The 12,427-nt window shown below is 39.8% G+C and overlaps 1 protein-coding gene across 1 annotated transcript; it reads left to right on the forward strand.

The window, feature by feature from the left end:
• Nucleotides 1–5,351: 5,351 nt before the first annotated feature.
• gpr137ba (G protein-coupled receptor 137Ba) lies at nucleotides 5,352–10,677 on the forward strand. The gene is made up of 7 exons (XM_042432706.1): nucleotides 5,352–6,141; nucleotides 8,115–8,164; nucleotides 8,271–8,493; nucleotides 8,933–9,079; nucleotides 9,396–9,524; nucleotides 9,927–10,048; nucleotides 10,139–10,677. The coding sequence occupies exons 1-7, from the start codon at nucleotides 5,755–5,757 to the stop codon at nucleotides 10,251–10,253; spliced, it is 1,173 nt and encodes a 390-aa protein (XP_042288640.1). The 5' UTR covers nucleotides 5,352–5,754; the 3' UTR covers nucleotides 10,254–10,677.
• The last annotated feature ends 1,750 nt before the right edge of the window (nucleotides 10,678–12,427 follow it).

A 12,427-nucleotide genomic window follows, 5' to 3' on the forward strand; every position in this document is an offset into this window, starting at 1 on the left:
ACACAGAGAAGCACAGAGGTCAGTTTCACATCAGACCCCTCTATTAAAATTCTGACTTGCAACTCATTGTTCCACTGTTGCCAATACAGTAGGAAGCAGCCCTCTCTGTTTGGATGAAAAGGTATTACAATACAGGGTCCACTGTGTGGGAGGTCCAAGTGTCTTCATAGGGACAACACTGGAACTGTATTAGGAGGTTTGGACACAGGCCAAGGGGCCATCAGAGCATAAACATCAGAGCATGGACCAGTTACCGGCAACAGAGCCCCACGGCCAGTTTGATTGAAACATTATGTAAAGGACAATATCACAGAGCAGTGTACCATACACTAATCATTTGAGGCATGCCACTGTGGCTATCAGACTCGACTCCAGCTGGGATAATGAGATGTTTCTACCCCGCTAACGGATGGTCAGTCATCCGTCCAACACTTTGGTCCAGTTATCTGAACAACTACTGGCCACATTGCAGTGAAATGTGAATATGGGTATTCATGGTCCCTGTGATTCCTAATGATTTCTGGTGACATCTGACCTTTGTGTGGTGCTACCATTAGCTCAAAATGTCTCCTTGACCTACACAGTAATCCATGGCAGTGTATTTTTAGTAATTAGTGTAACAGCTGATTTCCAAATCAATGCCTAACTTTCCATTGTAACTGATATGAATTATTATTATCCCCTGATGATGGATCATAAAGTTTTTGGTGACCCCCTCACCTTTTGACACCATCCCATCAGGCCAAGATTTTCACTACACTAAAGATCCTTAGCATGTTAATGCTCCCCCCGGGAATGAGCCATTTCTACTTCTACTTCTAGACTCTCCATGAGCCTCCCTCTTGCACCACCCTCAGGCCAAAATGTCGTTTTTCACACAAGATATAATGGCCAGATTGCAGTGAAATGAGCAGGGCACATTTATGCTTCCAAGGGGGAAACATCCTTGTGATTATTATGAAACCATGGCCCATTCTTAAGAATCACCCTCAGGTCTAACTTTCCATTTTTAGCCCCTCTACTGGTAGGGCTCAAAGACGAGTTTCTTCTCAAACAATCGCGCAGTGTAGTGAATGCTGTAACATCAGCTAGGGCTTTATCTTGCTGTTGCATGTTTTGATAAAACAAAGTATAAGCAACCTTAATATTTGTTATATCTGCTCTCAACATATTAGAATTTGCAGGATTGTTGGACAATATATCATTTGAACTTGACATTTTCTCAATCTGGTGTTAGCAGTTACAGCTCCCAAGTGGTTTCATGTCAAGACTCTAAATAGGACACAGATGAGATGCAAGTTTTTTACTTTTTCTTTTTCTTGAATTGACTAGTAAACAACACTGTAAATTATGATGATTTGAATAGCATTCATTAAATCAGCATGTGCGCGAGATTATGCCTGGAGTTTTATATATCTTTGTTTCCAAAATTCAATTCCAAAAAGACAATTCTTTGCTTCCATAAATAGTCACCAATTAAGGTAAATGATGCCACTAAATGAGCAGTAATTGTTAGTATGGACATTAGCAGCCATTGTAAGACATTTACATTTAAACTACTAGTAGTTTATTTTTTTTGAAAAGAGAATTCAAAATATTCAATGTAGTGTGATGTTTTCCAAACGGATATCATAACATTTTGGAAAGAAAATATAGTATATAAGTGAATTCATGCATTGAACATTCAACCTATTGTATTTTGCACTTTTTATTGTTCTTTTTATTGATGATATCCTATGTTCTAGCTTGAATTAAGTCATGAAGAAGATTTCTCCCTTCCTGGATCCCTCCAGGTGTTACAACCATAATACAGTGTGAAAGTGCCATCTCCTGGTCAGTTTGTGAAGCTTGCATTTGTGGTTTGGTTTCTGAATATGCTCTCCAGGGAATTAAAAGGTTTGCAGAATTGAACATAGATACATTTACATCAGATACTGTACAAAATATGTGTTTGATTATTTTATTATATAACAAAATATTACACAGATATTTGAATTACAGTAGTGAGGGCTAATTTAAGTGAAATTTACTCACAAAAGAAAACATTATGTTGTCTTCCTCAAGCTCGGGTCCTCTACCAGAGGCCTGGGAGTTTGAGGGTTCTGCGCAGTATCTTAGCTGTTCCTAGAACTGCGCTCCTCTAGACAGAGACCTCAGATGTTGTACCCGGAATCTGCTGGAGCCACTCTCCCAGTTTGTGGGTCACAGCCCCCAGTGCTCCAATTACCACTGGCACCACTGTTGTCTTCACTCCCCACATCTTTTCTAGCTCCTCTTTCAGCCCTTGGTATTTTTCGATCTTCTCATGTTCCTTCTTCTTGATGTTTCTGTCGCTTGGGATAGCTACGTCTATCACTACTGTCTTCTTCTGTTGTTTGTTGATCAACACGATGTCCGGTTGGTTAGCCATCACCAGTTTGTCAGTCTGGATCTGGAAGTCCCAGAGGATCTTGGCTTGGTCATTCTCAACCACCTTAGGAGGTGTCTTCCATTGTGACCTTGGGACCTCCAACCCATACTCAGTGCAGATGTTCCTGTACACTATGCCAGCCACTTGGTTATGTTGTTCCATGTACGCTGTTCCTGCCTGCATCTTACACCCTGCCACTATGTGCTGAACTGTCTCAGGAGCATCGTTGCACAGCCCGCACCTGGGGTCCTGTCTGGTGTGGTAGATCCTCGCCTCTATTGATCTTGTACTGAGTGCCTGTTCTTGTGCTGCCATGATTAGTGCTTCTGTGCTGTCCTTCAGTCCAGCCTTTTCCAGCCACTGGTAGGATTTCTTGATATCAGCTACTTTTTCTATCTGTCGGTGGTACATGCCGTGTAGGGGCTTGTCCCTCCATGATGGTTCCTCCTCCTCCTCTGCATCATCGGGTTTCTGCTGCCTGAGGTATTCACTTAGCAGTTCATCTTTGGGGGCCATCTTCTTGATACACACACATGTATATACATACACATGTATATATGCACCCCAGTACACCTATACCACCCACTATGACCTTAATAATAAACATTAAGTAGAATTTTCACCTTTCTGACAATGTCAACAAAAACTGAAAATGAATAAGCTAAATGTAGAATTTATGGCAGAGCTGTTGTATTGGATTACATTAGATTGCACAGGTGTACCTAATGGAGTGGCCAGTGAGTGTATATATATATATCTGTCAAGTCAGTATTCACTTGAGTTAAATGCTGATACACACTGTGCCCTTGTTGAACTCTCAGTGGATGATGATGGGATATTTACCCTCGAGCCAGTGATGTTATTAGCTGTGACTTGTTAGTGTTTGCGTGACTCTGTTTTCTCTGACCGTGTTGCCAGGGAACCAGTCGACTGTGATCTGATGTGTCTTTGGCAGGAAACTGTAGCCTAGTAATCAGATTGAAGTGCCATTTCATCACCACTCCATTAATATTTTTTTTGATTCACTGACAAAACCAGAGATGTGGGCGAGATGTGTGTTAGAAGGCTGGTGCCTGGCTAAGGGATCTGTATTAAATATTTTGTGTCACATTCATTAATTTATTCATTTCTTTGACCAAATCTTTAATTTTGTGATTACTACAACTCATTTGGAAAAGTCCTCAGCTTTATTCTAGCAATTATAGTGTCTTCAGTCAACACAAATATGTGACACAACGTGCATTTGCATTCATTTTTGCATTTTACACATTAGAAGCCAGGCAAAATATTGTATCTATGGTAATGTGGCTATTCAAAGTCTCACAGCCAGAAGGGAAATACTGCAGATGACAGCATCCTGTTTGGTGTGGTGCCTGGGTGGTGGTGGCCCTATGTGAGGAAAGATTAATGTGTCACAGCAGTCAAAGGTGAGCTAGAGTGACCTCCATCCTTGGCCTTTCTCATGTTCACATGACCCAGTCCTGTGAAACAAAAAACACTCAGACCATAACAAACTTCACTTTGGTTTGTGTGCAGATTACTTAAGTTCCTGATATTCTAACCAGCCTTGACATTTTCTTGGTTAAAATTAAAGGAGAACTGCAGCAATTTTACACATGAAGATCAGTTTATGTCATACTACACAGCCTGTGAAAACAGTTGTATATTATCTTCTCTGGTTCTGGAGGAGCTTCCTAAAGTCTGAGATAATAACCCTGATGATGTTATCGTGGTTACAATTTGAGGGTGTTGAGTTTGAAAGACATGTGTGTTTACCAATAGAAAGTATCTCATAAAAGATGCTTTTGATTTGCATTATGAATGAACTGTGGGATCCAGTATTTTTGGAGGTTGATTCATACTGGGGTCTAAAAGCCAGGATGTGTTTCAATTTGACCGTTCATTTACCATTTTAACATCTATCTCCTGGTAAGGCTGGATTACCAACTGGGTAAAGCAGGGAACTGCTGCAGGGCCACAGACCCCAGGTTCACTTTGTGGCAATTTGATTAATTGATTAATATAAAATAAAATATAAAAATAATAAGAGCTTTAAGGACCCTGTGTTAAAAGCTAGTTTTAATACATTAAAATACAATTTTAATAAATAAAATGGCATGATTAAGGATCCTTTATTTATGAATTACTACTGAAAACATTTGTGGTATATTTATCTGACTATAATTTTTTTAATTTATCTTTCTGGCATTTATTTTCTTTATTTGATAGTTGACAGTGAAGTGAGACAGTGTCACATATGTTTACATGGTTCAGGACATCTTAAATGACAAGGTCACCTCCAACTAAGTTAATTTTGTAGTTACCAGCAACTTTTGCTCTATAGACTTTTTTCTCATTTTCCCCAATTTTAATATCTTTAAGATTTCAGTTGACATTATGCTTTCATAGTGTTTAATCTTGAATAAATTATATTTTAATCAATTTACAAGTGTGGGAACATGGGGTAAGGGGTGGGGCCCAAGGCTCATTTTTGCTCAAGGGCTCCCCCAGTAAGTTTATCCGGCCCTGCAAGTGTCCCCAACTTTAGGGAAGTGCAGTAGTAAATTACTGGACTACTCCTTTAAGCATTTCATAATCTTTATAATACTTTCACAGCAACTTTCTGATACAATGCATGATATCCTCTCAAGTACTTTGCTAAAAAAAAAGTTTTTAACACTTAAATATATCAACTGTATTTAACAAGCTGCCTAGATTGTCTAAGAACTGGTGAAATGATCTGAAGTGGAGTTACTTTTCATGATGAACGTGATTTTTCTTCATGAACGTTAACAAAATGAACGTAAACACATGTAAGAGCTGTGAGCTGCTCTCCTGGGAGCAGTGCTGTGGTGGGAAGCTCCATCACAGGGTTAAAGGTACAGTAGCGTGCGTCAGCTGATGCGTACCGTCACGTAACGAGGCGGGGGCCGGCCTGTCCTGGCTGTAAGCTCCTGGCTGCAGCTCTCTGCAGCTTCCTGCCCGCTGCTGCTCCGGACAAACGGCTCATTCTCATCACTGATCATGTGCCTCTCTCTCCGGCTGTCTCTGGCTCGCTCGGCGCTGCAGCAGGAAGTTAGACTTGTTTTCTCCCTGCTGCTTCCCTTTTCTCCCTCTTCTTGACAGCCCTAACCACAGACTTTTCTCTCAGCCTCTTTCTGCCGCGGCTCTCACCTCTCCTCTGCCGGGCGTGAGAGCCGTCTCCTTGTGCAGAGCTGTAGCCCGGGCAAACAGCGGGAGGGAGGCTGGCTCTGTGAAGCCTGAGACCGGCGGCGAACACCGGCAGAGTCCCCCTCTCCCCACCCCGCTCCGCTCCCTCCTCCCCCGGCCAGGGAGCGCAGGTCATGGAGGCCCTGGTGGAGGAGAATGAGCCGTCGCCGATGGACCAGTCCCTGCCTTTGCCTCTGCCTACTCTCAGCCCGGCCGTGCCCCCCTACGTCACGTTGGGCCTGACTGTGGTGTACACCGTCTTCTACTCCCTGCTCTTCATCTTCATCTACGTCCAGCTCTGGCTGGTCCTACGGTACCGACACAAGCGCTTCAGCTACCAGACTGTGTTCCTGTTCCTGTGTCTGCTATGGTCGGCCCTGCGCACCGTGCTCTTCTCCTTCTACTTCAAGAACTTCATCACAGCCAACACTTTGGGTCCCTTTCCATTCTGGCTGCTCTACTGCTTCCCCGTCTGCCTGCAGTTCTTCACACTCAGTCTCATGAACCTTTACTTTGCACAGGTGAGTTGTTTATCCTGGCCCTAGGCGTCATGTGGTGTGTTATGTGTGTCACTTCTCTGCACCTCTCTGAGCTCACTGTTATGGTTGTTGAATTTCAAGAGATCTGTAGAGATTCAGCTTTTAGTCAAACATACTATGTCCTCATTTGAACCAGAGGCTGAAACCTTTTGGCATCCTAAAGTGTAAAATGGCTGTGGGCTGCCAGTAAAAGAATAAAATGGCACAGAACAAGATTATACAGTCTCATATGTTGATCAACACTGGATCATGTTCAAATGAGAGTCCCACCTGGAGAGCCATGCAACTAGAGTTGAGCAGTATGGTCAAAATTAATATCACATGATTAAGAATGTTTTTTAGTTAGTGATATATATCAGGATATGGCAAATTTAAGCAAAATCACATTAACATGATCAAACTGATGATGTGCAATGAACTGTGTAAAGTAAAAATAGCTCATAAGAAGATACTGTATATCAGAACAACACAATTACACTAGAACTGAAGTGATTAGTTAATTAATCTGTCAATCAATAGAAAATGAAGCACTGATTTTTATAATAAATCAACTGTTTTAAGCCATTTGTTAAGAAAAATGGATAGAGCTGCAACAGTTGGTCGATTAGTCAGTCGAAAGAAAATGATTTGGCGTAACTATTCTGATAATCCGTTAATCTTTTCAGTCATTTGTCATGTAAAACACCAAACAATTAGTCGATTCCAGCCTATCAAATGTGATGTGCTGCTTTTTCTTTTTTATATAATTTTACATGTAATATCTTTTGAACTGTTGGTCGCACAATAAGAGACATTTGAAGATGTCACATTGGACTCTACGAATCCAGGATTGGAGTTATTTTTACTACTTTTTGACATTTTATAGACTAAACAATTGATTGATTAATCGAGAAAATAATTAGTAGGTGAATCAATAATGAAAATATTTGTTTATTAGCAGCCCTAAAAGTCACAGTTCTCATCGTATGGAATATGAGTATTTGCTTGATAGTAAACTGAATATCTTTAGTCTTTGGGCTGTTGGTCAGACAAAGAAAACAATTTGAATATGACAGTTTGGGCTCTGGGACATTTTGATGGTCAATTTTCACTATTTTCAATTGACAAAATAATTGATTAATTACATTATCATTTTCACCCTTTTCCATCTCCACCTCGCCCCCCCTATAGCACACACATACACATACAAAGTAAGCTTGTGTGATCATGGAGAACTAACAATCATCAAACTCCTGTATCCCCCCCATCACCCTCCCAATGGCGACCCCATACACACCCCCACCCCAGATCTCTCCCCCTGAAAACTAATAAAACAAGAGATTAAAGTCGCTCACGCTGCACCCCTCTCTTTAACTAAACTGTAAGCTGCATCCTACGCTCGGAGAGTCTTAAGACTGGCCCCGTGCATTCAGGCCACAGACGTCAGATTAATTACTGATGAAAATAATTCTTAGTTGCAGCCCTAAATTTCAGAGTTATGGCCCAGGCCTACCTGTTACATCCATTACATCTAATATAACACTCTAATAGTCACTGATTTTAACAGCACCTAATAGTGAGGACCATTTATGATCTGTCTGGTAAATATTACACCTTGCTATCAGTGTAATATACTTATATTCATATCAGATATAACATGTGATGCAGTGAATCATTCCTCATCTCGCTTATATAATCCAAATATCAAATAATAGCTTCTGTGGCATTTACCTAATGCTTATTTTTAGCATAATCCTCTTGTACTGATTTGAGCGTCAGTTGCGAGTTGACAGTGAGTCACAAAGCTTTATAGCTTGTGTTGTCTCAGAAAATGTGTCTGTCGTTTAAAGCTGTGAAGTTCCTGTTTCAAGAGAATGTCTTGCTTTTCTTAGAGCGAGAATAGAGAAGTGAAAATGGGCAAGCAAAAGAGCATGACGCATTTGCATGATGCACTTTTTTTTCTTTTCGCTCGACAGGTCATTTTCAAGGCAAAGTCAAAATATGCACCGGAGCTTTTGAGATACAGGTAAGACCAGGTGACTAGGAAACCCTAACCTAGTTTAAATAATCCAAATAACAAATCTGAACAGAAATTTTCATATAATATATTTCTCTATTCTCATGACCTGCAGGCTGCCACTGTACCTGCTCTTCCTGTTTATCAGCCTGGTGTTTTTAGTTGTGAACTTAGTGTGCGCCCTCCTGGTGAGGATGTCCTCTGCAGAAGCCCACACCATTGTACTGGTGAGGGTCGCGATCAACGACACGCTCTTTGTCCTGTGTGCCATCTCGCTCTCCCTTTGTCTGTACAAGATCGCTAAGATGTCGCTGGCCAACATTTACCTGGAATCCAAGGTGAGAAATATTTGCAGCACTGTGATTTAACATTTGAAAGACATAGTGGAAATCAAACAAGACCAGCTGTAGCAACACTTTCTAAAATCAACGGTTTGTGTTTGATGGTCATTTTGTAACTCACATCAAAAGGTGTTGTGTGCTGTATATAGCACCCTTGTGTGAAGAAGCACTTCTCCATGTAATTTATGCTCCGTACACAGTGATTGTTCCCTAGCAACGCAGTGTTGTTCTGTTGCACGACTGGGTATTTTGTGTGCATGCACAAGCTTGAAGATCGGTACAGTTGAGTCGCCATCTTTTATGTGTGCTGTTTCACACTGACAAAATGACAGATGGGTACTGAGGTAATGCACAGCCAGTACTACCTTCAGTTCCCATGTAGTTTTGATCTTTGAATCAGATTACATGTCTCACTGAAACTCTTCAAACTGTGCAGGGAACATCAGTGTGTCAGGTGACGGTTGTAGGAGCCATCGTCATCCTTCTGTACGCATCTAGGGCCTGCTACAATCTGGTCGTCCTGGGACTCTCAAACAAGAGTATTAACTCCTTTGACTTTGACTGGTACAACGTTTCAGACCAGGTGAGCCACCAGAACTCCAAAGTATTTTGATGATTCATGGGGAAAAAGGAAATGCTTTTTCCTAGAGCAGTGGTTGACTGTTCAGACCAGTCAGTCAGGTGTAATGTGATCTACCCACCTACATTTTTGGCTCAAGTTTCAGGCAGTTTTGTCATGAAATCTGACAGAAAGCTGGTTGGTTGATTGCTTTGTCGTGATGATTACCACCAGGAAAAATTCCCCACCTTCTCTTTTAACAATCTATCATTGGGTGAAAGAGCAGCCTGTTGGGATACTGTATAGTAATATGATATGTTTTTTTGTTTTGTTTTTTCAGGCAGATTTACAGTTGACTCTGGGCGACGCAGGCTACATCGTCTTCGGGGTGATCTTGTTTGTGTGGGAGCTGCTCCCCACGTCTCTTGTAGTTTTCTTCTTCAGAGTTCGGCAGCCCAACCTAGACAGAGTGAGCCAACAAATTACCCTAAACCAGTGGTTCCCAACCCCCCCTCCCAATGATTAACAGGAAAGCAGATGAAACATAGTTCTGCCACACAAAATTATTTTTTGTTTGGATTTTCTCTAACCATGTTTTTCTTGTGAAACACTGGATATTTTTTACCATTTCATCTAAAAATGAAACACACTCTTTGGTAGAATTGCTCATAAGTCATAGATATATGAAATGTGTGATAAGGGGTTGCAAGTAGATATTGGTTCATTTTAAGGAATCATAAAGCAAACAAGGTTGGGAACTACTGCCTTAAATGTTTAAAGGTTTTGTAAGCAGTTACCATTATGTTTTCCCTATGAAAACACTGGACATGTTACATTTATTTTCTTGTTTGTGTCCATCTTGTCCATGCAGAGTGGCTCTGGGCTTCCCGGTCATGTCTTCTCCTCTAGGGCTTATTTCTTTGACAACCCACGCCGTTACGACAGCGACGATGACCTGGCATGGAGCGTCATGCCTCAGAACATCCAAGCCAGGTAAAAATGAAACATTGCCCTGATCTAATATGAATGAGACAAAGTCAAAAGGACACCATTTGTCATGGATTTGTTTGTTCTGTTGGACAGTTTGGCGGCTGACGGTTACGAGTGGGGGAGCCAAAGCAGCGGCATCAGTGCCTACATCGGAGGGGATGAGAGTTACCACCTCCCTCCTCCTTCAGAGGAGCTCAGCCATTACTGAGGGGAGTTCACAGTGACCCCTGCTGACCTGTAGCTTTGTGTTATACTTGTATATTTTTGCACTCTCGCTGATATTATCAGACTGAGACACACAGGGCTGAAAGCTGCCTTCAACTCGATACATTCAATTTTCTATTTTGTCTAGAGAAGAACTAACAAACCTTTCTCTCTGCCAGTATATGAAGTTCCACTGATGGGACATTAATTTGCACACTCCTTGTACAAAGTATGATCTAATTTTGACTGCTCTTAAATGTTTCCCGTTGTATAGTTTATATTGAATACTGCTTAATATATTTCCTGACCTTTGTAATATGTACTGTATTACTATTTTATGTATGTACGTTCTTTTTCATACAGATTTGTTTATATAGATGAGATATACATTTAATTCATATTAAAAAAAGTTTAAATGCTGTGAAAAATGAAGTTTGTTTTTAATATCACACCAATATTTTTGTGATAGATTGACATTAGGCTGTTCATCTTTTAGCAACATGTCTACACAGATTTTGAAAAAAGTTAATACTGATTTACATAAATTAATTAAAAAAAAAAAAAGTAACATGAAACTCAGCGGAAAATGACTCTCTTAGCAGAGTGACATGTACACTGCAGCGCCTTAAACGCCTTTGATTGTACATACATTTTATTTATTTAAAATTAAAGAGTGGGAGAGAAATAGAAAAAATGGTTAATGGCTGAGCTCAGAAAAGTAAACTGTAAACTCTGGTTTAGCAGTCAGGTGAGCAGTTTCTCTTGCATGAACTGCAGGTGCAGCATGATATTTGCACCTGTGACATATGTGCAATGAGATTTTTAACTTATATATTTTACATTTTTATCCTTTATTTTTGTATTCCTTATTTCTCACTCTAGTCTCAGCACAACCTTTGGAGCACATCACATTGCATTTCATATATTACACAAACCTTTAAATCCTGAACGACGCCACTACAGTTTACATAAAAGCTCATATTGTGTATGAAAGGAAAGGTACAGATATGAGAACCCACACAGACCAAAATAACTGTATTACCTATAACAATTATACAGCAAATAACTATATTTTATAATACATAATTACTCCAATAGATTCTATTACTATAATACAATAGAAATGAACTACTACTGTATCATTCATAATTGTTAGGTTAGTAATACATACAGTATAATAAACATGCAGTTTCTAAGGTAATTATCTGTTTTGCCCTGATGGTAATCTAACTGAGTGCAGGAAAACATCTCTGAACACACAACTAGCAGATTTACAGCAGATGAAAAAGATATGCTTTCCATTCCGGTAGGGAACTGGGTGATAACTATTCTCCAACTTGTCTTACTCTTACTGGAATAACAAGGAGTAAGAAGAAGTGAAAGAATAATGAAGAAGTGTTTCGCTGATTTAGACCACTGACTGTAACAGAACAATTGAAACTGTGGTTTGATATAAATGTCAAACACACAAAAAACAAACACGTACATATGATGAAGAAATTTTTCTTGGAATTTCCGCAAAACCCCAGAACAAAAGACCAGCAGGCCACATGTGGTTTGAACTTCTCTCCATTTTATTGACAAAAGTTGTTTTCAAAGATGATTGCGGTCTAAAAGCACTTAATACATAATGTACCCTGTAAATCTATGGAAGTTGATGCTGTAAAATTTAGCAAGAAATTGATTGTTCAATTGTAAAACAGGAACATTCTCACTATGTATTTGGGAGATGTAGGTTTAGAGATTGTCTTGAAATGAATTGGTGATAAATGTTTAAGTTATAGTTTAGGTCATTCATTTCATTAGAGCGCTGATTTGTTTCTTTCATCTAATGTGAAAACTGTAAATGTGGAGCTGTATGAAGTGAATCAAAAAACTGAAAACATAGAGGCAACTCTGGTATACAATGCAGAAAAACATTACCTGTCCTTAGAAAAACAATTTTAAAGCAATTTGTACATTCATTTATTCGCCACTTGATCAATATATTAAAATGTTTTTCGTTACTGAAATATTACAATCACATTATTAGATTTTCAGCTGTTTTAGGAAAGATAATCAATACTGGTTGGTCTAAAGTTGAAAATGTCCTAAAGCATACTAGCTTTGTCCTCTCATCAATGTGAAGAATTTAATTTTACATCATATGGAGTTTAATTTTCCAAGATCCAGAATGAC

This window comes from Thunnus maccoyii, chromosome 14 (genome assembly GCF_910596095.1).
Source record: "Thunnus maccoyii chromosome 14, fThuMac1.1, whole genome shotgun sequence".
Lineage (NCBI taxonomy): Eukaryota > Metazoa > Chordata > Actinopteri > Scombriformes > Scombridae > Thunnus > Thunnus maccoyii.

Excerpts from the sequence above, each read along its gene's own strand:
- gpr137ba (XM_042432706.1), top strand. The coding sequence starts at position 5,755 with ATGGAGGCCCTGGTGGAGGAGAATGAGCCGTCGCCGATGGACCAGTCC. Across the intron at positions 8,494-8,932 it reads ACATTTACCTGGAATCCAAG|GGAACATCAGTGTGTCAGGT; the intron begins GTGAGAAATATT and ends CAAACTGTGCAG. Across the intron at positions 9,525-9,926 it reads GGCAGCCCAACCTAGACAGA|AGTGGCTCTGGGCTTCCCGG; the intron begins GTGAGCCAACAA and ends TTGTCCATGCAG.